The sequence below is a fragment of the Rhinoraja longicauda genome, chromosome 12 (genome assembly GCF_053455715.1).
Source record: "Rhinoraja longicauda isolate Sanriku21f chromosome 12, sRhiLon1.1, whole genome shotgun sequence".
In the NCBI taxonomy this organism is placed as follows: Eukaryota; Metazoa; Chordata; class Chondrichthyes; order Rajiformes; family Arhynchobatidae; genus Rhinoraja; species Rhinoraja longicauda.
This window is the reverse complement of record NC_135964.1, coordinates 27208378-27236057: the sequence shown is the minus strand read 5'-3', so window position 1 is coordinate 27236057 and position 27680 is coordinate 27208378. Positions and strand designations below refer to the sequence as shown.

General features: G+C 44.1%; 1 protein-coding gene across 1 annotated transcript; it reads right to left on the bottom strand.

Moving 5' to 3' along the window:
- Window positions 1-1335: 1335 nt before the first annotated feature.
- Window positions 1336-25273, bottom strand: grk1a (G protein-coupled receptor kinase 1 a). Its single transcript, XM_078408712.1, has 7 exons — window positions 24433-25273; window positions 11979-12106; window positions 10964-11121; window positions 7888-7971; window positions 7512-7636; window positions 6344-6545; window positions 1336-3489 (listed from the first exon to the last, which is right to left on the bottom strand). Exons 1-7 carry the CDS (start codon window positions 25135-25137, stop codon window positions 3194-3196), a joined length of 1698 nt encoding a protein of 565 aa, XP_078264838.1. The 5' UTR covers window positions 25138-25273; the 3' UTR covers window positions 1336-3193.
- Window positions 25274-27680: the final 2407 nt, after the last annotated feature.

The window sequence follows — 27680 nt, the reverse complement described above, 5'->3', positions numbered from 1 at the left end:
CCTAATGTAAACTAACCTAATCTAACCTAACCTAGTTTAACCTTTCCTAATCTAATCTAACGTAATCTAGTCTAAACCTTTTTGAGTTCATTAAATTCATAAAACTCACACTTCTTTATTTTTTCCTATGGCCCGCAAAAATGTGCCAAATATATAATGCGGCCCTCGTGCTGAAAAGTTTGAAGGCCCCTGTTTTAGTACATCGCTTCTGCATCCTCTCCAAAGCCTTTTATTTTCCATAAAGTTGGGACATGCAGAACTTGACACAATGGTCCAGTGTTTGGGTCGTTCACGATATCAAGGGTGGCTTTGCAGTGGCTTGACAAGCCGACCACTGCCCCCCACAGGTGCAATACCAGCTCTCTGCCCTATCCTCATACCTCCCGGTGGGTCACAAGCCCCACAAGTGTACATATGGCCACTATCCCAGGTAGTTTAATTCCTCCGAGGGACTTCCTCAGGATGTCTATACCTGGGAAAGACGTGGCAAGTGAATTAAACAGGAATTGTCATTCAGATTCCCGTGATCACCACTCCATCATAATCCAGTCTTTTGTTCTTGCCATCCCTCCCCTTTTCTTTTCAGTTTAAACTTGTTTCATTTCTAACTTCTCCGATTTCTGATGAAAGCTCATCATCCCAAGGCATTAAATCTGCTTCTTTCTCTGCAGATGCCACAGACCCGAGTGTTTCCAGAACTTCCTGCTTTCTTTTGCCAGAGTTTTGTTTTGATGACTCAGATCACTATACTCCCACCGCTAACTGCAACCTGCTGGTTGTTGGGTGGGGTGGGGGTGTCACCAGACAGATCTAGGTGGAATGGAGAAGCCTGGGGTTTGATGACCAGCCAGAATCTCAGATCTCAATGCTCTAAGATTACAAGATGGATGCAAAGAATAAACAACATAGTTCTTGTCCATTTATCTCTCATTTATACAATACCAACAGCACAACCTTGCAATCTTTGACCATTTAATGTAACAATTGCAACAGTACATCTGACCTTACCCTAGTATATGCCGACATTAAAACAACTATTTATCCAATTGTCATACAGATTGATATTATTGATCAAGACATTGCTGTTCTATTTTAACCAGAAAGATTAAAAAATATTAAAATATAACAGGTTGTAGGTGGAGAGCAGATACTTTGATCCTTCCAAATTCAGCCAAGGATTTTCAAATCCATTTCATGATTTAAAAAAATAATTTAGAGTAAAGTTATGTAGAGTTTAGTTGCGCACCATCAGTTCGGATGAATACACAGTACTTGTTCCCTGAGGAAATTCCATGAGGAATAATGTCCAGGTGAATCCTTTCTCTGCGGTCTCCAAGTAGTCTGCAATTGTGATTACCAGGTAATAACTTACATTCAATTGAAATTATAACACTTCCAAAATGACACATTTTTCTTAAACTTATATCAACTGATTCCTTGTTGCATACCTCAAAGGCATAAATGAGTTCTGATGCAGGGTCTCAACTCAAAATGTCAACAATTCCTTTCCCTCCACGGATGCTGCCCTACCTTCTGAGTTCCACCAGCACTTTGTTTTATGCCCGAGTTCCTTCAGCAGATTGTTTTATGCTCCAGATTCCTGCACCTGCAGTCTCTTTGACCTCTATCAACATAAATACAAATGTGTTGCTGTCCCATCCTAACCACTCTGCCAATCCTTCTTGCAAAAAACTTTCCTAATAATTGTAACTTATTGGCCAATATAATTGTAGAAGCAATCTGACAAGAATTGCATCCTATCCTCAGACACGTTATGGCAACCAATTACAGAGTTCTGCATCTGTCTGTTTCACCTGCGGCCTTCCTCATGTCTCACACATTTTCTCCCACTTTGTGTGGCTTGAATTCTTCTTACATCCCGCTCAGGAAGTTGTGGAAATATCTCCAGCAGCCAACATATGACATCCTGACCCCCACTGAGGGTATGCTGTACTGTCTTTCAGATTAAACATTACACTTAAATTCCTTCTGCTCCTTTGAGTGGATATAAACAATCTCATGACACTAAAGGTGGAGTGATTGTCGACTCAGTGCAGGTGGTGGGAGAGAGGAGGACGATAGCAAAGCTAACATCGCTGCTGGACAACGACTCCCACCCCATGCAGGACACTGTCACTGCACTGAGCAGCTCCTTCAGTGACAGACTCCTTCACCCCAAGTGCGTGAAGGAGAGATATAGGAGGTCCTTCCTTCCCGCTGCTGTGAGACTGCACAACCAGCACTGCTCCCAGCAGACGAGTCAACAATAACAGCTAAGAACACACAGAAAACTGACAATTTATGTGTCTTTTATTTATAATGAATGATCTCTTGCTCTCTTGCTATCCACTTCACAGTTTTTTATCAGTTTTTATCACAGTTTAAATATGTCTTTCTCTCTTTCACGAACATACATGCAGACACACAGATTCAACTTTCAACATTCCCTGAAGGGAACTGGTGTGTAGCATAGAGGGTTGAAAATCTTGGCTACTCTAATGAAGCTGCTGAGCAGGAGTTGCAGGTCGTTACTGCACTTTGTGTAAAGGTCTTCTGGCATCAACCCATTTTAATGTGATGTCACCTTATTCCAGATTCCCTCGATTACAGGAAATAGTTACTCTCATTTTCTTCCCTATCCAATCATTTCACCATCTGGAATCCTCAGTCAGATCAGCCAAAACATCAAATGTCCGGGTGGGGCCAGGATAGAAGATGGGGCAGAGGCCATGGGCAGAGATTATGATGGAACAGCGTCAGGGGGCAAGGTCAAGGATCAATACACACCAGCGGACCAAGCAGTCCAATAGAAAGCTGGACTAGTCTCCCTATGGGACAGAGCCCCACTCCCCTAAAACTAGTGGAATAGTGGAGAGTCATGGTGAGGTGAGAGAGTGGATATCAGCTTGAACTCAGCTAGACAGTGGGCACAGCCATTTAAGTGTCCAACACTGCTTACAATCTTATGCTAGTAGATCCTGACCAGCCCAACCATCCTCCATTAGGGCCACTCGTGGAAGTTGATAGTTTTGAAGTGTCACAAGCAAAGGACTTTACTACAGAGCTACAAGATGAGAGATATTTTTATAACCATAAAACATGGATTTTGAAACAACCCTTTATAGTTCAATCTGAATGTTTCAGCCACACTGCCCCTCAAAGCATAGAAACTTTAATCTAGTACTTTGCCTCTTCAAGCGATGGAGCACACTCCTGACTTGGAGGGAGGAAGCTCCAGAATTGATTCTCTCCTCAAGTCGTTTGGCAAACCACCTTCGGGCCCCCACACATTGAGCTCTGCAAAAACACCAGTCTCAATCATCTCTTCCTGCCACGGAATGGAGATGTTCCCAGTTGCAAATTCATTAAAAAACTCCTTGTCTGAATCTTCGAGGTTGATTCCCTTCACAGTTGAGAAGGCACCCACATCTTGAATATTCTTTGCGTACACTGTTTTCGGGTTTGGAGTGAAAGGAGGTGGGAGTATACCTGGAAAAGATCAGCAACATAACATAATACACCCTTGTCCGTTTTGCACTATCCCGTTTTTTGATGGTCGCAGTTGTGCTATCCTGAGCAAGTGCTACATTGCCCTGTGTGCAACCTTTTGAGTACAATTCTCATCCCCTGCCTTCTCCCTCCCCCCCTCCCCCCCCCCCCCCCCACACCCCCCACAACACAACCAGGATGACCAAGGATACGAGCTTCCCCCAGTGCCTGCACCCAAAGCGCCTCCTTCACACAATCTCACAAAAGGAACCTATTTAACTCCTCCTCGGGAAGCTCACTGTAGATTATTATCTTTGTATCAAAAATATCTCGTGAGTTGTTTGCAGACACTTTGCGGAGATGTTATTGAAATATATGTGTCGGACAAGCAGCTGCAAAGGTGCAAACCTTACTTGTTGTTTTCAACAATTCAATTGAGGAAATGAAATGTCAGATTACAATAGTGAGTACGAGGAAGATATAAAGAGGACTTGAACATGGCGACGTGGAAAGCCGAGTGACTCTTAGCAGATAGTTTGGAGATACATGAAGTTATTTACTCTGGTGCACCGGACAGAGAAGTGAAGTATTTGTTAAATGTTGAGAGATTGGGTGGTGTTAATGTTCAAAGGGCACTAGCAGGCCAGCCTCCCGCCCTTTGATTCCATCTTCACCACATTGTCTCTGGGAAAGCAGCCAACATAGGACTGAGCATTACAGCACATCAACATGCCCTTCGGTCCACACTGCCTGTACCACACATGATGGTTCTGCCTGCATGTGATCCATGTCCCTCCACTCCCTGCATATTCCCATGCCTCTCTAAAAATGTTACTACCAACTTCCATGAGTGACCCTACTCAGGGCCGTCTTAACGCATGGGCCTGATGGGCACTTGCCCGGGGGCCCCACGAGCATAGGGGCCCCATGCTGATCTGTGTATGTTAAGTGACTTGCAATAAATAAATACTACTTTAAAAATGTAGGTTCAATAAGTGCTTTTTTCGCAATATTTTCAGTCCCTAAGTGCTTCTCACAGCGATCTGTAAGTGCTTTTCGCAACAATGTAGCACCCTAAGTCCATCGCTAAGTGCTTTTCGGTAAGTGCTTTTCGCCGGCACGACAGGGGGCGGCTGGTAGGGAAAGGGGGGTGGAGGAGAGTAACGGTAGGGGTCCCAGTACACTGCTTTGCCCGGGGGCCCATAATGCTGTAAAAACGGCCCTGACCCTACTGGAGGATGGTTGGGCTGGTCAGGATCTACGAGCATAAAGTTCTAAGCAGTGTTGGACACTGAAATGGCTGTGCTCACTGTCTAGCTGAGTTCAAGCTGATATTCACACTCTCACCTCACTGTGACTCTCCACTTATCTGAAAACTGTATCTTTTTCCATCACCACCCCTGGCAGCACATCCCAGACATTAACTCCCTTTGTAGAGACTTGCCCTACACATCTCCTTTAAACTTTCCTCCTCCAACTTTAAAGCTATGCCCTCTAGTCTTTGACATATCCATTCTTGGATAAAGGTTTTGACTGTCCAACCCATCTCTGCCTCCCATAATTTTATATAGTTTTATCAGGTCTCCCCTCAACCCCTAACACTACAAAGAATACAATTAAATTGTGTCCAAACTCCTAATAGCTAATACCCTCTAATCCGGGCATCTAATGGGTCGAATAACCTATTTCCATGCTGTATTACTCTGTCCTATATCAACAGTAGGCGTATAGCAGCAGAGCTGAGACACAAAGCCATTGTGGATCTGGCATCTAACATCTCCCAATGTTGTCAGCTTTGTAAATGTAAAATAAATAAGAGTCATCAATTGATGGAATCAGTAGTTAGTGATGAAAATTATGCACTGCTTTCTGCAAACTCAGGAGACCACGTTGTTAAAATATAATTTTTAATGTTATTAGGATAGGGAACTTTTGAATGCCTTCACATGTGGTCTGAGAGCACTTCTCTCCATGAGGAAAACAGCCTTTGAGATGTTAAAATACTTGAAAATACCTGGGCTGAGTTACTTCATTTGTAAGCTCAGGACCCAGTGTCATTCCAACCTGTCGCCACAAGATGTCCTCCACTCCATTCATTACGTACAATGATTTTTATAAAAGAAATTATCACAAAAGAACAATTCCAAATAAATCTATTTTAAAAGAACCACAATTAAAGAAAGAAACAAGAAACCTATAATGCAAATTATTGTAGAAAAATTGTGACAGGAAGTTGCGTTCTGTGGGGGATGAAGGGAAATTTATTGCCTCAGAGGTATGAATGTGCATCCCTCAGAAGTGGGTTATGAAATTAACCTGTCAAGTTATTAAATAGTAAAGAGTAAAAGTAAATAGTAAATAGTAAAGAGTCTTGAATGCGGTAACGATGAAACTGTCAGATTGTTAGAAAATCTCACCTTAGAGAAAGCTCCAAACCGTAATCTAAAAAAGACACCGTGCTGGAGTAACTGAGTGGGTCAGGCAGCATCTCTGTAGAACATGTTTTAGGTCAGGACCCTTCTTCAGGAGGTCCCGTCCCGAAACTTCATCTATCAATGCTCTCCAGGGATACTGCCTGACCTGCTGAATTACTCCAGCACTTTGTGTCTTTTTTTGTAAACCAGCATCTGCAGTTCCTTGTGTCTACCTACTCTCAATCTTGCCTGCCTTCGAGTAAATTGGATGGTCCTTAGCTGTGTTCTGAAGTGTCCCCTGGGGCTATTAGAGAGGGATAATACATACCAGAAACTTCCATATCCTATGGACAAACTCCTTCTAATAGGTTCCAACGAAAATGTCATTCAAACCCGAGTAAATTTACAAATTTAAAAGAAAGTCAATTTTTATACTTTACCAGCTACAAGCTTTCTCCAATTAATAACGCTGAAAAAGGCATGAGCCTTTAATTCATTGCAGCATTCATCCTTGAATCCAAGGCGTTTGTCAGGGTTTTTCTCCAGCAAAGCCTCACAGAACAACTTGCAACCTTCACTGAATTTCTCACAGTAGGTGACTGGGTCATTAAGAATCCGTCTCTTCACCTCCTTGTTCTCAACCTGATGAAAGCAACGTGAAGGCAATCAATGTTGAGACTCCAAACAGTATCCCGAAATAATGATGGAACCCACAACATCGGGGAAAAGCATCTGGACCTTGCTGCCTGTGCTGATTCTGGATAAAGTAAAATTACCAGTGCCTTTTCGTCAAAAGAAGAAACCCTCTAGTCACCAACACCTAGAGTTATGCATTCATACAGCATGGAAACACACGCTTTGGCCCACCAAGTCCATGCCTACCATTAATCACCCATTTCCACACCAGCTTTACCCAAACACATTTTGTTCTCCCCACATTCCCATCTTCCCCCCAGATTCTACCACTCATCTACACAGTGCAATATGTAGTGGATAATTAACACGCTGACCCACACATCTTTGTGGATCTGGGAGGAAAATGGAGAAGCTCTCGGATGAGACTCACATGATCACAGGGAGAATGTGCAAACTCCACACAGGTCAGGATCGAATCTGGGTTTCTGGAGCTGTGAGGCAGTGGCTCGACCATCTGCACTCCTGCTGCTCCTTGCTAATTCTATTAAAAATATTTGCCATCTTGGGATATTTGCCCCCACACTCCAAAGCCCTACAGGTTTGTAAGTTAATAGGCTTGGTAAAATAGTAAATTGTCCCTAGTGTGTGTAGGATAGTGCCAGTGTACGGGGATTGCTGGTCGTCATGGACTCGGTGGGTCGAAAGGCCTGTATCCGCCTTATATCTCTAAACTAAACTAAACAAAACAAAATATAGAATTGCCTTGACATGCACACACAGGGAACCCATAGAAGGTTTGAACAAGCAGTGATATTGAGCTGGATACTCTATTTATGCACATGACCAAGCTGCTTAAAACTAGACCTGCGACCTATAGTTTCAAACCTGTGTTTCCGATTACTGCTGACTGTCTATCTGATTAAGTTTGAATGCAACAGAATCACAAAATAATATTTAAAGATGTATCCTCACACGTTCACCCCGGTATCGGAATGGGCCCTTGGCTGCTATCATCTCGTACAGGGTGACTCCCAATGTGAAATAGTCGACTGAATAATCATACTTCGCACCTTCAAGGAGTTCTGGGGCCATAAAACCTGGACGTAAAACAAATTAAATCATCATCCATAGAAAACAATGCAGCTGAGAATTCAAGTCCAAGGCCAAACATGAAAACACCAACGTCAAGCAGTGCCAAAGGGAAACACACATGCATACACAATCTAAACCATGAGCACACATAAAATGTATACACACGCACACACACACGTAAAATCCTACAGCCTCCCAGGTACAGACACAATCCAGCTCGCTACCTGTCCTCCTGCAGAGGGTTCAAGAAACACACCTGGAGTTCCAGCGTAACCTTTCGTTTTGGTTTCATCTGGTTTCAGTTCTACGGCAAGTCCAAGATCAGAGATTCTTACGTGACCTGAAACAGAGTTACCAAAAGGACAGCTTAGAATCTGTTCAAATTGCCCTCGTGTTTATTTGTATTTTTCCGCACCCTGATGCCACCCATTATAAGAATGAAAGGTGGGAGGTTTCGACTGCACCATGTTTTCCTCAGCCTGACTGCCAGGAAGAAGGAACATGGAAAAAAATATCCTGAATGTTGTTTTAAAGAAAATCAGAACAGTTGTCCCTGATCCTTTAGAAGATGCTTTGCTTCAGCATGGAGGCCACCTTATCTGCCTGTTGTTGTGGGACTGCTGCTTACTGGCCTGACCCATGCACTTCCCTAGATGTAAGGGTTTTTTTCTGAAAATCAAGGCAAGCATTGAGAGAGTTAAGAGTCTTTAAGGTAAGCGTGTTTAATTGTCATATGTACCCTTTCCAAGCTTTTAGCACTGAGCCAATCCCAGTCATTACCAGGGAAGTTAGACCAAGACAATCCTGATGCTTTATGACTCTATGACAAGTGACTGCAAACGCTGGTTTACAGAAAAAATACACAATCTGCTGGAATAACTCAGTGGGTCAGGTAGCATCCCTGGAAAACATGGACAGTCTGAGGAAGGGTCCCGACCCGAAGTGTCGCCTGTTCATATTCTCCAGGGATGCTACCTGATCTGCTGGGTTACTCCACCAACTTAATGTCCTTTTTAATCACAGCAGAGATCTTTTGCCCCATTTTCACCTGACGCCAGGGAGTGAGATGGCTTATTGTATGAATAACTTAGTGACTGAGTTTGTGAATAACTGGGTGACTCTGTGGACAATGGCTAACTGAGTGGTCTCTCAACTCGTGGGTGTGGATGTCAATAGGTGACCATGGGAGAGTGAATGTCAATAAGCAACGTGGGGCATGAGTAGGTAAGGCTTTCAATGAGTTTCTAGGACGATGGCTCAGCTGGTGAGGTCCAATTGCCAGGTCAGCACAACCACTGAGATCAAGGTGCAAACTCGTTGTAAATATACATTAATGACTTGGATGAAGGGATTAAAAGTACCATTAGCAAATTTGCAGATAATACAAAGCTGGGTGGCAGTGTGAACTGTGAGGAAGATGCTATGAGGTTGCAGGGTGACTTGGACAGGTTGTGTGAGTGGGCGGATGCATGGCAGGTACAGTTTAATGTGGATAAGTGTGAGGTTATCCACTTTGGTGGTAAGAATAGGAAGGCAGATTATTATCTGAATGGTGTCAAGTTAGGAAAAGGGGACGTACAATGAGATCTGGGTGTCCTAGTGCATCAATCACTGAAAGGAAGCATGCAGGTACAGCAGGCAGTGAAGAAAGTCAATGGAATGTTGGCCTTCATAACAAGAGGAGTTGAGTATAGGAGCAAAGAGGTCCTTCTGCAGTTGTACAGAGCCCTAGTGAGACCGCACCTGGAGTACTGTGCGCAGTTTTGGTCTCCAAATTTGAGGAAGGATATTCTTGCTATTGAGGGCGTGCAGCGTAGGTTTACTAGGTTAATTCCCGGAATGGCGGGACTGTCATATGTTGAAAGACTGGAGCGACTAGGCTTGTATGAATTGGAATTTAGAAGGATGAGAGGGGATCTTATCATAACATATAAGATTATTAAGGGGTTGGACACGTTAGAGGCAGGAAACATGTTTCCCATGTTGGGGGAGTCCAGAACCAGGGGCCACAGTTTAAGAATAAGGGGTAGGCCATTTAGAACGGAGATGAGGAAGAACTTTTTCAGTCAGAGAGTGGTGAAGGTGTGGAATTCTCTGCCTCAGAAGGCAGTGGAGGCCAATTTTCTGAATGCATTCAAGAGAGAGCTAGGTAGAGCTCTTAAGGATAGCGGAGTCAGGAGGTATGAGGAGAAGGCAGGAACGGGGTACTGATTGAGAATGATCAGCCATGATCACATTGAATGGTGGTGCTGGCTCAAAGGGCCAAATGGCCTCCTCCTGCACCTATTGTCTATTGTCTATAACTCCAGGTTTACAAATTCCCTGAATCCAGCAAGCCTTCCAAAATTATGAAGGAAATGAGACATGATGATCATACCCAAATGTAGCAAACAGCCTACATGCATACAGTCTTTTCCTCCATTTGTGTTAATGTATATTCCTCTTACGCCATATTCTTCCATTCCATAGCCTCATTACATCCTCCTCTAACGATAAAATACCCCTTGTCACACCCATACATACACCCCATTTCAAGACAAAAACATCTCATCCCCTCCCCACACTCTTCCACTTCTCTGTAACCACTCCCCGTTGATTGTACCCTCCCATTTAATAGTTATTATTTCACAGCAGCTCGTCCTGTTCTCGGTTTGGCGAGTATGGAGGGTGCTAATGGTTGTGCTAATGTTGGCAAGGAGGTTTGGAGAACGCACCCCCTCTCAGGACAGTGACTGCCGAGATGAGTCTGTGTGCTGCACGGTCCACTGTGGTGATCTAAGCCACAGCTTCATTGGGGCAAACACAAAGCGCATTCTGGGATAAAAATTACATCTTCCCCCAGACCCACGAATTCCAACAAGACTGTTGCGGAAACGAAAGTCAGAAAATTAAAGGTCAAACATTGTCACACCACAAGAGATTGGTGCTAGAGTCCTTCTGGCTCTACGGTGGAGATATTTCACCATCCTAAGCCACACTGTGACCCAAGCACCATCCCTGTTGATGACTAGGGGTGCAGTGTTGCTGGAGCGCCGCTCCGGCACCTCTGTAAAAAAAAGCCAAAATAAACAGCGGGGGATTTTAACTAGCGGGGAAATTAACAGCGGTTGCTCTGGCACCAGTGACAGCTCTGGCACCTAAACAATAGCACTGCCACGCTGTTGATGACTGCTCACCACTCAGTTTAAGTGGAAATTAGGAATGGACAAAAAAAACGTTCGGCGTGCTGATGACTTTCACACCAGGAGAGCAAAGATGTAGAAAAAAAATGAATGCAGTAACTTGTCTTGAGAATTCTAGAACAGGTCACGGTCTAACCAATGTCAACTTACCCTCATTATCAAGGAGGACATTCTCCGGCTTCAGGTCACGGTAGACGATCCGGCATTGGTGCAGATGTTCCAGGCCACAGACAATTTGAGCTGCGTAGAAACGTGCCCTTTCCTCATCAAAGCCTGGGTTGTTTTCATCAACATTGTAAATGTGGTATCTGGGGAGACAAAAACACCAAACTCCCTCATTGCCGACTTCAGTTTGAACACAAAATGTCCCATAATTAGATCATTGTATAACGTCAAAAGTACATGGGAAGAACCCATAAACCCAACTGGTCTCTCGTGGTGATAAAGTTCTACATAACCTCCTCCCATCCTTCACAATGTCAGTGTATCTTTCCATCCATTCCCGTTGCACTATCTTACCCACCACAGGCTGTACCCGGGTTCCCAATGCACGACTTATGGACAGCCCTACATATGAATGTTCAAATAATATTATTAAATTCAAAAGCCTGACATGTGTATACAAATGTTTGCTCCTATGAGGAGTAGAACTAATGGCAGCAGCAATTACTGATTTCCTTTCAGAGTGAGAAATTAAAATAATGTCCCATTTCCCTTCTGAGGCCAAAGAAACTATCCCAGCAGTTTCAGACTCTTTGCCCATTTGTCTCACTGGCTATTCTTCATATTTTGCTGTGTGTTGATGAACAATCCTGTTGGGCTGCAAGATATTTGTTACCTGTGGAGAGGCCTCCAGGAAGTCAAATGTAAATGAAATGCTTGTGTTGACTGAGTGGTTGCACTTGATGGAGTGGAAAATTCCCTTCGACACAACTGAACTTGGGCACAGGGTATAACACAGCCATGATAATCAGGTAGACACAAAATGCTGGTGTAACTCAGTGGGTCAGGCAGCATCTCAGGAGAGAAGGAATGGGTGACGTTTCGGGTCGAGACCCTTCTTCAGCCATGATAATAATATGGTTTGGGTGTCAGCAATAAGGGTGAATTCTTACCACGATGGGAGCGACTAATGAAAATCATTGACTGTGATGCTGCTTCTCACCTCAGATCCCCGCCATTCATGATGGTCATCACTAGACACAGCTCTGCCTTGGTTTGGAAAGCATAAGCTAAGGAGACAATGAATGGAGAGTGTACACGAGCCAGGATTCTCTTCTCCACGATTGCACCCTGGGAAAAAAAAAGAGCAGGCAGAATAATCCTTAGATTTTGGTCCGAAGTGGAGCGGACCTGTGCCCTCAGCTCTCAACCATTTAACCTTGCGTTTCTGTACATTTGTTCTGGCCTCTGGAAAAGAATTCTAAAAGTTCCGTCCACCTCCTTCATCAGCTCAGACACTGACTTTGCTTTTCAGTTGCAATGAGACGGGAATTCAATCTTCCTGCTCCAACATCCCCAAATGAAATCTGGATTTATATGTAAAGGACTGGCAGGTTATGTACAAAGCTCCAGCTCTCAGTTTGCCGTCAATGCAGCTGTTTGGTCAGCACGCAATTAGTTACTGTGATCTATGATATTTAGGGAGATGACTTCCAAATATCTGCCACTATCTCTACATGGCAGAGTACTTCCTCATTTCACCTCTGAAAGACCTCCCTCTAAAAACAGCCTCATAGAGAGACAGGGAGACAGGGTGAGAGGATGATGAGAGGATGGTGGGAGAGAGAGAGAGAGAGAGAGAGGGGGTGGAGAGGGGATAGAGAGAGAGAAGGGAGTGGAGAGAGAGGGATAGGGAGATTAAAAGAGAGGGCAGATACAGTAGGAGAGAGAGAGAGTGAGAAAGGTAGAGAGGGGAATACAAAGGGAGGGGATGAGGTTCTGACAGTAATGTATAAGGTTAACAGGAGATGCAGGCAATCAACCAAGGTGGTTACTGGATAGACACGGATAACACTTTCTGTTTGTACGAGACCTGGCCATTCTTTGTTTTCCTTTTACATCTTTACTGATATACTCAGATATACAATATCACACACAAACATATATCATTAGCAAAACATTACACAGGCAAAGAAGCTCAATCTGATCTTCGCTGCCCCATTATTTCACTCTCGCAGAGAAATTCCCTTCTTCTACCTATCCCTCATCCCCACATTCCCTGCTTCCTGGAGTAACTCATCTCTCTGTAGTTGAAAATCAAAGAAACCGCAAATTAAACTGCTGAATATCTGAAATAAAAACAGAAAATGGTCAAAATACTCAGCAGGACAGATCGATGGAGAGACTCGCTCGGCCTGTTCTCTTTACACAGAGAACCCGACATGTGTAGTGTTTCTATATTATACAACATAGAACAGAACAGCACAAAAACAGGTCCTTTGGCCCACACTGTCTGTGCTGGACATAATGCCAAAATCATCACATCTACCAGCACATAAGCCATATCCCTCCATTCCCCACATATCCATGTGCCTATCCAAAAGTCTTTTAAATGCCACTAACGTATCTGCTTCAAATACCATCCTCAGCAGGCACTCACCACCCTCTGTGTAAAAAACTTGCCAAGCGCATGTTCTTTCAATTTTGCCCCTCTCACCTGTCCTCTGGTCAAAAAAAAAAAAGATTCTGACCTATCTATGCCTCTCATAGTTTTCTCTACTCTGTGTGAAACATTACCCCCTCTAGTTCTTATTAACATTTCCTTTCTCACTTTAAATCAATTCACTTTAGTTCTTGATTCTCCTCCCCTGGGAAATCTTTCACCCTATCCACCCCCCTCGTGATTTTATGCACCTGTAAGATCACCCCTCAGCTCCTAGCTCCAAGGAATACAATCCTAGCCTTCCCAACATCTTTCAACAGCTCAAGCTCTTGAGTCCTGACAACATCCAAAAAAAATCTTCTCTGCATTCTTTCCAGCTTAATGTCCAACTGTACCATAATATTCCAACTTGCAGACTTAATCCCCCTGACCGATGAAGGCCAACGTGTCAAAAGCCTTCGCCAGACTATCTACCGGTGATGTCATTTTCAGGGACGTGGCAGTAAAATTTGCTCGCTATTGGCAAACAGTTGTGTGATGACACAAAATAATAATAATTTTCAGGGAACAATGTACTTGTACTCCCAGATCAATCTGCTCTGCACCTTGCACTTATCTGTATTAAACTCTAATAGCCATTCTCGCCCACTTGCCTATCTGATCAAGATCCCACTGTAATTGTAGATAGCCAATTTCACTGTCTACGATACCACCTATTTTGTTGTCACTTGCCAACTTACTGATCATGCCTTGTACATTCTCGGTGACATACATAACAAACAATGGACAGTGTCAAACTCTGAGGCACACCACTAGTCACAGGCTCCAGTCTGAAAAACAACCTTTCGCCACCACCCTCTCTGCCTCCTATCATGAAGCCAATTCTGTATTCCGTTAGAATACGTCTATGTATGTATTATGTATTCTTACCTGGATTCTGGTAAGAATGTATTCTTCCTGGGTCCCACGTGATCATACCTTCCAGAGCAGTCTACTATGAAGAACCTTATCAAAGGCCTTGCTGAATTCCATATAGACTGCATCTATGGCCTTGTCAACCTTCTGGGTTACTTCTTCAGAAAACCTGATCAAATTCATGAGAGATCTTCTCTCACGCACAAAACCCATGCAGACTATCCTAAAAAGACACAAAATGCTGGAGTAATTCAATGGATCAGACAGCATCTCTGGAGAACATGGATACGTGATGTTTTGGGTCAGGAACCTCCAGGGCCCTACCCCCTTCAGACTGACTGCAGGGGAGTGGGAAAGAAAGCTGGAAAAGAGGACGGGTTAGACAAAGCATGGCCAGTGATAGTTGAACACAGGCGAGGGGGTATTGTGATAAGCAGATTATCAGAAGGCCAGAGATGATACAGGTATAAGCAAAAAGGATAAATAGTTGTGAATTATGAAGCTCAGGGATAGAAAAGTTGCAAATAGTGTAGCTGGAGCAAGGAATGTAGGTGAAGGGGGAGGGGCAGGGGAGAAACCTCAGGGTCAGCTAGGGTTCAGGAGAGGGGAGTGAGGCGGGGTAGGGGGGGACAATAAAGGAGGGGAGGGGTTTGAGGGAGAAAGGAGAGAGGGAAGGGGGGGTATTTGTAGCAGTTACCTAAAATTGGAGAAGCCTATGTCCATACCCTGTAAGGTACCCAAGCAGAATATGAGGTGCTGTTCCTCCAGTTTGCGTGTGGCCCCAATCTGGCAATGGAGGAGGCCCACAATAGAAAGGTCAGTATGGGAATGGGAAGGGGAGTTAAAATGGTTAGGAACTGGGAGATCCTGCAGGCCTTGACAGACCAAGTGCAAGTGTTCAGCAAAGTGGTCGCCGAGTTTACTCTTGGTCTTACTGATGTGCAGGAGGCCACATCAGGAACAGCAGATGCGGCAGATGAGGTTAGAGGGGGTGTATGTGAATCTCTATCTCACCTGGAAGGACTGCTAGGGTTTCTGCATGGAGGCGAGGAAGGAGGTACAGGGACAGGCGTTACATCTCCTGCAGTTGAAGGGGAAAGTACTTGGGGAGGGGGTGGTTTGGGTGGGAAGGGATTAGTGAACCAGGGAGTTGCAGAAGGAGCGATCTCTGCGGAAAGTGGAAAGGTGTGGAGATGGGAAGATGTGACTAGTGGTGGGATCAAGTTGGAATTGCTGGAACTGCCGAGGATGATGTGTTGGATGCGGTGGTTGGTGGGGTCAAAATACTAAGCTATCTACCTGTCTTGCAGGACCTTCGCAATGAATGGTAGGATCCTGGGGAGTATTGTACAGCAGAATAAGGATTCTGTTTAAGAATACAGTTTAGGAATAAGGAGTAGGCCATTTAGAACGGAGACGAGGAAAAACTTTTTCAGTCAGAGAGTTGTGAATCTCTGGAATTCTCTGCCTCAGAAGGCAGTGGAGGCCAATTCTCTGAATGCATTCAAGAGAGAGCTAGATAGAGCTCTTAAGGATAGCAGAGTCAGGGGGTATGGGGAGAAGGCAGGAACGGGGTACTGATTGAGAATGATCAGCCATGATCACATTGAATGGCGGTGCTGGCTCGAAGGGCCGAATGGCCTCCTCCTGCACCTATTGTCTATTGTCTATAGAAGGATGTGGGAGTACAAGTACATTGTCCCCTGAAAGTGACATCATTGATAGATAACATGCTGAAGTAGAAACACCAATCTTCCAGCATCTTACCAATGTATAACTCCTGCGATTTCTTCAATTCAATAATTCAATGATTCAATGATCACATGGACCTAGGGACAGTGAAATTCTATGCTTTTGCATTCAATCTGGGAAAATCATACAGCAGACTTCACCTACAGTAGGTAGTACACAAAGAGTCATGATGTTTATGGTGCCAACGAAGTTTCAAAAGCTCTTAGTACATACAGTCTTATCACCTTGCAGCAGCGAACCAGGCCTACCGCCTCACGGGCAACTTTTTGATCTCGTTCTGCTCCGCAGTGCATCCTACCTTGTCTAGCTTTTCAGTTTCATTGGATATATCTGATCAGGTCCAGAATATTTATATATCTTCATACATTTTAGGCTGTCCAGCACCTCCTCGATTGTAGTACAGACTGTTCTCAAGCCCCCTCCTGGTTAATCCTTGTACTCCTCCAGGGTTACACAATGCCAGCTATCTATACCTGACCCATGCTTCATTCCTTTTCCTGACTAGAAGCTCAAATGCTCTTGTCATCCAGGGTTCCGTACTGCCTGCCTTGCCCTTCACTTTAAAAGGTGTATGCTTACCTTGAACTACCTCTAACACACTTTTGGAAGCATTTCACTTTCCGGATGTCTCTTTACCTGCACACAACCTTTTTTAATCAACTTTTGCAAGTTCCTATCTAATGCCATGAAAGTTGACCATGTCCCAATTAAGAACTTTAACTTGTGGACCAACCCTGAACAATGGTATCCAAAAGGGTATATTTGTTTTTTTGGGGAATGGCCGCAGGAGATTCCTGCAGTCTCCGCACCCTCTCTTTCCTAGTGATATCCCATCCACTTTCTGCCTGTATTTTAGGAGTGACCACCTGACTATAATCCCTATCTGTGACGCTCTCATTCATCCGGACAATCCTGAGATCGTCCAGCCACAGCTCCAGTTCCCTCATGTGGTCAGTCAGGAGCTGCAGCAGGAGCACTTCCCGCTGGTGTAGTCTTCAGGGACATTGGTAGTCTCCCTTGCATCCTGCAGGAGAAGCATGCCAGTGCCCTGGTGACCATCTCTACCTTACTAGTCTTAAACTGTTGGTGCAAATTGGATGTTCCTGATTGTTTGTGGCAATGTTAATTATATAATTAATGTTAATAATATTAATATTCATCATGTTAACTATAATGCAAGCACACCACATGACTTACCGGACCAATGGGATCACATGATGAATACATACAAGGATGCACAGGAAACATGCAACACAATTTGTAATGTTGAAGGCCATAGCAGGTCCCCTCTCCTTGCCAGCAGAAGGTCCTCCTTCCCATAACTAACACTGGCATTGACTGAGATACCCAACACATGCCCACAGCTCATTGAATAAGGTCCAAGGCTAGATAATACATGGCACGAGACAAGGTTCGCTCCACTGAGAACAGCTCAAATGTCACCTGGCAATGCCAACAACTCGCATTGTCCCTCAGTGCACTCCTGGTTTCAGCTATGGGTTGCTCTCAACTCACAGTAGATCAACCATCCACCTCCTGCTCTAGAGACTCTCGCTGTCACCCGTTTTAGCCCTCAGGGAAAGCTGCATTGCTGGAGCTACTATCTTCGTTCAACCAAATAAACTCATGAAATGTTCACAACACAAAAAAAAAGCCCATTTGGCCCATCATGTCTGCACCAGATGGAGAAGACCTTCCTTGGTCCAATCCCACTTTCCAGCCAGTAGCCCTGCGGGTCACGGCTCTTCCCAGTTCTCATCCACACACTGATTGCCAACTGTTTCAGGCAGGATGGTGACTCTGCAATGTAGACTGCTTGTCATTGGTGATGGTCATCGCCTGGCACTTGTGAAGCCCAAGTGTTATTTGCTATGCATCAGCCCTTGCCTAAATGTTGTCTGGGTTCTTGCTGCATGAAGGCATGGGCTGCTTTGTTTGCTGAGGAGTTACGAAAGGAGCTAAACATTGTGCAAACATCAATGAATATCCCCACTTCCAAACCCGTGGGAGGTTCTTAGGCCCAACACACTGCCCTGAGAAATGCCTGCAGTGTTGTATTGGAGCTGGGATGACTGACCTCCAACAATAATAACCATGTTCCTTTTTATAGGATGTGACTCCAAACATTAGAGTGTTTTCCTCTTTGATGCCCATTGACCTCAATTGTACCAGTTCTCCTTATTGCTACTCTTGGTCAAATACTGCCTTGATGTCGGGCCTTCACTCTTACTGCCACCTCAGCAATGTGGATCATATTTGCAATGTGTCTAGAGCTGAATGTCCCTGGAGAAACAGAAACTAGGCATCAGTGAGAAGGTGCCATTCGAGAGCACTGCCAATGACACCTTTCCATCACTTTGTTGATTGAAAGAGTAGACTGACTGGACTAATTCTCCAGATTGGATTTGTCTTCATTTTGTAAATAGGCATTTTTTTTTAGTACCAATTCCTTTTGTAAGACTTGGTACTGATTATATTTTGGTACTGACCAACTCTGTAGATATCTTTACGCCAAAATATAAGTAAAATAAGATGGAGAACAGAATCATTGGAAAACACCTCGTTTTTTGTTACAAACCTCTACCACCAGTCTTGATTACTATCTCCAACCCCCGCCCCCCCCCCCCCCCCCCCCCACCTGACTCATCTGAAATGTCATCTGTCCATTCCTTTCACAGATGCCACCTGACCTATTTTGTTTTTTGCCCAAGAATTTGCAATCACTTGCATCTTTATTTTCTTGTGAGTTAAGTTCAACAGTAAGGAAACATTCACTTCTCCATGGTGACTTCCTTACCTTCATCCCAATGCAACAGATGATAAACCGTTCATGTTAGGTTTGGAACACATATTGTGGTCATCAGACATTTCAAACAATCATATTGGAATGGATGGTTGGATTGTGTAATCAGCCTTAACAGGATTGTGAGGTCCTTCACAGTGAATGATAGGGCCCTGGGGAGTGTTGTGGAGTAGAGGGATCCAAGAGTTCAAGCACATAGTTCCTGAAAGTTGAATCGCATATAGGGTGGTGAAGAGGGCATTCATCAGTCAGGGAATTGAGTGTAGAAGTTGGGGTGTTATGTTACAGTTGTACAAGACATTGACAGACCACACTAGAAGCATTGAGCTCAGTTTTGGTCACCCTGCTGTAGGAAAGATGCCATTAAGCTGAACGTGTGGATAGGATTTACGAGGATGCCACCAAGACTCGAGGGCCTGAGCTATACGAAGAGATTGTGCAGGCTCGGTCTTTATTCCTTGGAGTGCAAGAAGCTGAGGGTTCATCTTCAAGAAGGGAATAAAGAGGGTGAATGCACAGAGTCTTCTGCTCAGTGCAGGGAAACCAAGAAATATAAGGCATAGATTTAAGGTGAGAGAGGAAATATTTCATTTGAGCCTCAGTGAAAAAGTTTTCGCGCATAGGGTGTTGGATATATGGAAAGAGCTGCCAGAGAAAGTAGTTGAGGCAGGTACTATCGCAACATTTAAGAAACATTTAGACAGATACATGGATAGGATAGGTTTAGAGGGATATGGGCCAAACACAGGCAGGTGGGACTAGTGTAGATGAAACATGTTGGTTGGTATGGGCAAGTGTGCCGAAGGGCCTGTTTCCATGCTGTATGACTCCGTGAGCTGTTATGTTTACGTTTAGTTTAATTTAGCTTAGCTGACTTTAGATTATTACCACGTGTCCCGAGATACAGTTAAAACTTTTTGTTGCGTGCTAACCAGTCAGCAGAAAGACTATACATGATTACAACCAAGCCATCCACAGTGTACAGAAAAAAAGTGGAGCAATTGTAACGAGGCATTGCAGATCCACTTCTCGGACCAGCATGCAGATAGTCAGTCACCTGGCCTGTCCCATTCACCAGTCAGTCATACAACACAGAAGCTGACCCTTTGGGCCAACTGGTCCATGTCTAACAAAATGCCCATCTAGGCTTTAGTTTAGTTTAGAGATATAGCATGGAAATAGGCCCTTCAGCTCAACTTGTCCAAGCTGACCATCTCATTTACCTATTCACAAAATGCTGGAGTAACTCAGCAGGTCAGGCAGCATCTCGACAAAATGCTGGAGTAACTCAGCAGGTCAGGCAGCATCTGATGAAATACTCCAGCATTTTGTGAATAAATACCTTCGATTTGTACCAGATTCTGCAGTTATTTTCTTACACATCTCATTTACCTACATTTGGCCCATATCCATGCACCTGTCCAAATGTCTTCTTGAACCGTTGTTGAACCAATAACAACATGTGAAAGACATATGGACAGGTACTGTACATGAATAGTAATGATTTAGAAGGATATGGTCCAAATGCAGGCAAATGGAGCCAATATAGATGAGGTATCTTGGCAAAACTCACTTTAGGAGGTCATTAAGGCTTCAGAGAGGGTACAGAAGAGATTTACTTGAATGGTTCCAGGTACGAGGGACCATAGGATTGAAATGGCACGAATAAAGAGAATCTATTTTCAGTGGACAATGCCCCAAAATTAGAGGTGACCAATGAATCAAAGGCAATATTTTACACAGTGACTTTAGGATTTGGGATGCATGGCCCTGCAGATAAAGATTCGACCATCGCCTTGGGAAGTGGATACAACTACGGAAGTGGAAAGGGAAACTTAAAAAAAAATTTAAACAAAGAAAGAAAACATAAACATGAAAATGTCAGAGAAAACTTGTGGGCCTGTGGCGAAGGAGCAAGGAAGTGGGGATAGTTGGATTTGGTTTGAAAGAAAAAAAGCTAGAAGGTTACTTTCTCCTGCTGTCCCATTCACCAGCAAAGTAGCATCTGCCATTTGATTGGGATCTATTTCTGGCCAATTAAATCATCATGGGTTTTAGGCAAAAAGCCCTGGATAATGTTAAAATGCATGTCCTAAGACAGGAATAGGATTGCTACTTAGAACAGGATGGGGCTGAGGCCATGTGGTTCCCATTCAGCAGAGAACTCCCTCATCAATATCCAAATCCTATGTACCAGCACAGACTCAGGCCACCTGAGATAAAGAGCATTTGATGACCAAGACATCAGATCCAGCATAAGGATCCCTATCCTTTGCAATGCATTGGAGGTTGGACAACCTACTCAAAGTACTATAGAGGTGTCACCAACACTCCCTAATCCACTGGTGAGATAGACGTGGCAATGCCATTGCCCTGGCCAATGTATAGGCATTGAACACTCTTGTTTAGTTCCATAGGGCAGACCATGTATTCAAAAAAAGGCACAATTTGCTGGAGTAACACAGAGGGTCAGGCAGAAACTCTGGATGATATATGTAGGTGAGGTTTTGGGTTGGGACCCTTCTTCAGACCCACCCAACCCAAAACATCACCTACCATGTTCTCCTGAGATGCTGCCTGACCCACTGCGTTACTCCAGCACATTGTGTCTTATTTTGTAAACCAGCCTATGCAGTCTCTTGTTTTTCCAGACCACATGTTCACTTTCCTTACAGAAAACTCCCAAAACTGGCAATCTTTCCTCAGCTCCATCACAATGGATTATCCTTTGTGTAAGGAGTGTATAAGAAGGAACTGCAGATGCTGGTTTAAACCGAAGAAAGACACAAAAAGCTGGAGTAACTCAGTGGGACAGGCAACATCTCTGGAGAGAAGGAATGAGTGATATTTCGGGTTGAGACCCTTCTTCAGACCTAAGGATGTCCTCAAAGCTTTCTTGCAAAAAATAACATCTCGAAAAAAACAGTAACCCCCACAATTAAAATGTGGATTACGGAAATGACCGAGACCTTGCATTTGGAAAAAATAAGGTTTGCCTTAATTGACAAACCAGATCTATTTTTTTAAATATGGTCTCCATTTATTGAATTTTTAAAAAAGTAAATGGGTTTGTCACAAAACTAAAATTTAAAACTAAAGTTAAAACTTGAGTTTAGGGTTGGATGTACAACTATATTCATTAACTCCCGGATCTATCCCCATAATCTTTATGTTAGTAATTCTCTTTTTTCTTTGCTCTCTCTCTATTAGTTTATAGTCTTTTTTTTCCAGAAAAAAAGAAAGAAAGAAATAATTTTTTTTTTAAATAACATCTCCAAAAAAACTAAGGACATGTCTTGCTCAAGGCTGCTTAGACTGGCAGGCCATGCACAAAGCACTTTGGATCTCTCCTCAAAGAACAACATGGAATACATGTGGTAACATCAGAACGAGCGCACGACATTCAAACAAACCACCGACCCACCATATCAAGCTCAGGGCTGCTCACATGTAGAGCAAACAAAAATATTCTTATTCACTGCCCCCATGCCCACCCACCTCATAGAGTCATAGAATCATGCAGCACAGAATCAGGCCCTTCAGCGCGTCACCCCATGTTGACCTTTTTTCCTCATCCACACTAATCCCATTTGCCTGCATTAGAACTATATCTTTCTATACCTGGCCTGTTTAAGTGTCTGTCTATCCGATTGCCACACTTGACTGATTGTGAAGCCTTGTTAATTGCTTGTCCTACAAATTCACTTGAAGCCAGGCCTCTGAATTGCAGGTCAGCCTCTCCACTGCTGGCCAGACTGAGTGGGACACCCTCCAAAATGTCATTAAAACAAAAAGAGGTTCATTCAAACTTTTTAAATCTCGACATTTGTCTCTGTGGCAAATTAAATTTATATTAAAACCATCCCCAATATAGGTTGGTGAATTGCTACAGAAGGCTGTGGAGGCCGTCAATGGATATTTTTAAGGCAGAGATAGATAGATTCTTGATTAGTACAGGTGTCAGGGGTTTATGGGGAGAAAGCAGGAGAATGGGGTTAGGAGGGAGAGATAGATCAGCCATGATTGAATGGCGGAGTAGACTTGATGGGCTGAATGGTCTAATTCTGCTCCTATCACTTATGAACTTATAGTTCAACCTTTCAGAGGTTTTCAGGGAAAATAATGAAGCAAGGTGATCCAGAAGGCGATTACTCAAATCTTTGGGACTGTTCACTCAAAAGATGCCAAATTGTATCTTATTTGTATCTAATTATCAGTCTGAAGAAGGGTCTCGACCCAAAACGTCACCCATTCCTTCTCTCCAGAGATGCTGCCTGTCCCGCTGAGTTACTCCAACATTTTGTGAATAAATACCTTCGATTTGTACCAGCATCTGCAGTTATTTTCTTGTACTAATTACCTTAATGCCGTTGACGAATGAGTGCCTATCAACCTCGGTTTTGACCTAAACGCTCACAGTCCCAGCAGTGGAAGGTGTCATTATGCGAGAAGTGCTTTATACATGCAAAAGTCAACGTTGCTCCAAACTTCCACTACCTGGTGCTTCCGGGAATAATGATTACCATGCGGGTTGGCTCACAACACTCAACTCGGAAATGGAGATGCTGCCTAGTTGCTGGAAACCAGATAGATTCGGGCTCCCATGCACATCAAAAGTGGTTTTGCTCATAGAGTCATGAAATTTGGAAACAGGCCCTTCGACCCATCCCTGCTGGCCATCAGGTACCGATCTATACTAATCCCAGTTACCAGCACTTCGCCTGTAATTCTTTAAAAGAGAGCGATTCAAACGCTGGTCTGGGTACTTATGTTCTGGATTCTTAAACGTTATGGGAGTGGGTGCCTGGTCCATCCCCGCCCAGTCAGTGCATGCCAGCCAGCTTACGCCATCTTCTGGGTGAAAACAAACCTTGCTCACACCCTCTCTAAACATCGTCCCCTTTACCCGTGCCCTTTGTTTTAATGCGCCTCTGCTGCTAAGTGAGTTTTCGCACAGCCCATCCTATCAATGCGCCTCATCATTTTCTTTGACACCTCTTTCACATCGTCCCTCTGTCTCCTCCACTGCGGGGAAAACAGACCCAGTCCCTCCTCACACTCCACCCCAGGGCAACACTCTGGGCAACACTCTCCCCACCCTCTCCAGCACAACCACAACCACTGACCACAACCACTAATTGTTTCCTATTTCCCAATATTTATTCGGGTTAAGAGTCACGCTGAAACAAAACGCGCACACCGACAGAAAGTAGCGTTTGCACTCTCTCTCGTTTGTCGATTTGCCAATCATTTCCACACTTGGTCCCCAATAACCGCGGGTTGGTATTTAAGGGGTTGTGCCTCTGGAGCTCGTTGCTCTAGATCCTGTGCTATACCTTGGCAGATGGTGCTTACACTTGGGTCTGACTTAATCTGGCCCGAGGTCAGGTTCGCAAGAAGGTTATTGAGATGATCCTTTCAGCGGGTCACGGTGCCCCTTTATCCAATTACTCTACCCCACATCTTATGCACGACCTGGATATTTGCACCACTTCCCCTCCCCTCGCCAGCACAAACATCTGCATTCGATCTATTCAATCTTACTTCGTTTCCTTTCCTCTTCTTCAGCCTCTTCTTGTTCAGCTTTTTGCAGGCGTATAATTTCCCAGTTGCTTTCATCTGACAGGCGGACACCTCGCCAAACCCCCCCTTCCCCAAGACCCGGAACTCCACAAACCAGTCCTCTCCAACGGGCTGAGCCTCCAGCCACTTCCACTGCAGGAACCTCATGAAGAACATGCTATTCATGTAGCCGTCAAAGGGACCGCTGGTCTTGAGGAATTCCATAGTCAGCTCTTTACACTCCGTGAACAGGTTCTCCCTGACATTCTCACAGTCTTCCCTGATTCTCATGATGCACTTCTCTTCCAGATAACCACAGAAGAGCTTTGTCCCCGACTCCAAGAACTTGCTGATAATCTTCTTCGCCTTGTGAGTCCGCTCTTCGTCCTCTTCCGTGTCGCAGTCTTCAATGCTTTTCCACAGCTCATAGGCCGGCTTGTATTCAGCGACCGTGTCCAAGTACTGTTGGAACAGCCGCTTCCCGATGGGCTGGTTGATGCAAATGCTGTCAAACTCCGTGTCAATCTGACCCGCTAGACTTTCACTCAGCGTGATGTGTGGCAGCTTGAGTTTAGCTCGGTACTTTTTGTCTCTGGTCATCTGGACATGGCCGGTGGCGTCAATACTGCACCGGGCCGTGATGTAGGCGGAGTTGGCTACCACTGTCTCCAAACTCCCAAAATCCATCTTGGTTTGCTTTTCTTTTTGACTTCAGGCGAAGCAAGAGCATGAGAGTGTGGCCGCAGGTGGTTCCCGAGGTAGCACGGAGCAGTGAGGGTTAGACTGGCAGAACCTACACACCTTTCAGTACCCACCGCGATGCAAGTACCCAGGGCAGTGAGCTGGATACTCGTGGCTCTGACATGACCCACCCAGCTGGAAGGTGCCAGTGAGGCTTCATGTTGCACTCTACAGATCCTTTAATCTTAATCTTTTCCAAGTCCCATTTCTGTCTGCATTACAGCTGATGGGCGAATAGCAGCCGCACATACAAACCTGAGTCAACATCTTGAATAAAGACGTTATCCACTTAAAAATAGTTCCCACACCACACTCAGTTGTTCCTAATATCTCTTTGTACTTTTATAGTTTTGTCAATCTCTGTTGACAGATCTTAACCTGTAAATTTAGATCTATATTCTCCAGTGGTAATTGTGCATTGGTGTTAAGCGTTGTGTCTGTTTGGATTTATAACATATTCTAATCCCCATTCGACCGTCCCGCCCCCCCCCCCCCCCCTTCCTTTAATATCCCACCCACTCTCACACCATTTCCCCGCTGTCCCTGTATCATGTAATTGTGTACAGTCTGACGCCAATCTGCAGTTCACTGTCTTACGGTAGAATGCCCTTCCTACTACCTGCCGCGGGAATTCACTGAGACCATCCTGACAGCAGGCTACGTCCCATCCCTGGCCGATACTAAACTTGCACTTGAGGAGATGCACATTGTCACCAATACCCTTGAAACCAAGCAGATACGGTGGTGGCATTGAAGATAGGCACGTGGATAAAAGGCAGGCAGAGATTAGTTTAACAGCATCATGTTTGGTACAGACATGGTCCAAAGGGTCTTTACCTTATCCCATCTCACTGATTCCTACTCTTCTGTCTAATTTATTTTCAAATATTATGTTAATCATCCCTTAAATTTCCTTGCTATTTTTAAGTTTTTCTTTCACTTGGCTCCATTCTGTAGTTGGCGCTGAGTTTATTATTCACACTCAGAAATCAACACTTTGGAAAAGAGAAAATCATCCACTTTGTGATTGGACATTGTGCAATTTATTTCCAAAGCAGCCATTTAGACGAGTTTGTTGTTTTGATGTCTGATCACAAATAGCTGAGTAAATAATGCTGATCATTTTTGCGCGGCACTTGCATTTAATCTTCAAACATTTTACAATAATTTTTCATGCAAAAAAACTCTAAATCAAAATGCACAAGATACAAGGGACAACATTAGAAATGTGCAAAGTCCCATTTTTGACCCTGCTCCAGACTGATTTCTTACTGCAGTGACTTTTCAGAGAAATAATATATTCTGAATGTGTAGCAAATTAATCTGGAAAAATGATCACAAAGAAATAAACCTACAGTTTACGTACAAGTCAACAATCAGAGTGCATCTGATGGTTGAACGGGAGAGACTAAAACCTTTAAGACCTTTAGGTTTGTCCTCAATATATATATATATACACACTGATTCCATCCACAGATGCTGTGTTGCCTTCCTGACCTGTTACAAAACAGCCTTGCTAAGGTATGGTGCTTGCTGTGAGTAAATGTTTCGAGGGAGCAGCGATCCACATCTCAAATGTTCCAAATGTTCTAAGGAAAAATTTAGAAAGCCTACTGGGTGCGGCATGTGTGAACTAAAGTATAAGAACAAATTAATATGGGAATGAATTAGTGTGCTTTAAATTAATTCATTGTGCCTTCATTAGGCCGTTGCATATAAAAGTTAGAAAGTCATGTTCCAACTTTAAATAAGCCATATTCGGAGAATTGTGTGCAATTCTGGTCACCCCTTTACTGGCACAGAAGATGTGGCCTGTATCATAATGTATTAGATATAAGGAGAGGTTGGACAAACTTGGACCCTTTTCTCTGGAGCGTTGGAGGTTGAAGGGCCGCATTCATAGAAGTTGATAAAATTATGAGAGCCAATAGATGGGGTACATCATCAGATTTAAAAAGCAAATTACTGTTAGAACTCAGCAGGTCAGGCAAGGAAATTCTCAGTCAACATTTCGGGATGAGTTGCTTCATCTGGACTTAAGTGCAACCTGAAAGTCCAGAGGAAGTTCCCGACCCAAAACATCGACAGTTCATTTCCCTCCACAGATGCAACCTGACCTGCTGAGTTTCCCCAGCACCTTGTTTTTTTCTAGCATTTGAAGCCTTTTATGTCTCGTTAGTCAGACCCTTTTTCCCAGTGTGGAATTGTCAAATACTAGAGAGCATAGGTTTAAGATTAGAGGGAGTAAGCTTGAGGGAGCTGCACAGGACTTATTAACACAGAGAGTGGTAGATGCCAGGGGAGGTTGAGAGAGACAGCATGGAAACAGGCCCTTTGGCCCACCGAGTCCATGCCGGCCAATGATGACCCATACACTAGTTCAATCTTACACACTAGAAACTATATACAGAAGCCAATTAACCTACCTGAACCTGCACATCTTTGGAAGGTGGAAGGAAACTGGAGCTCCCAGTTAAACCTCAAGCGGT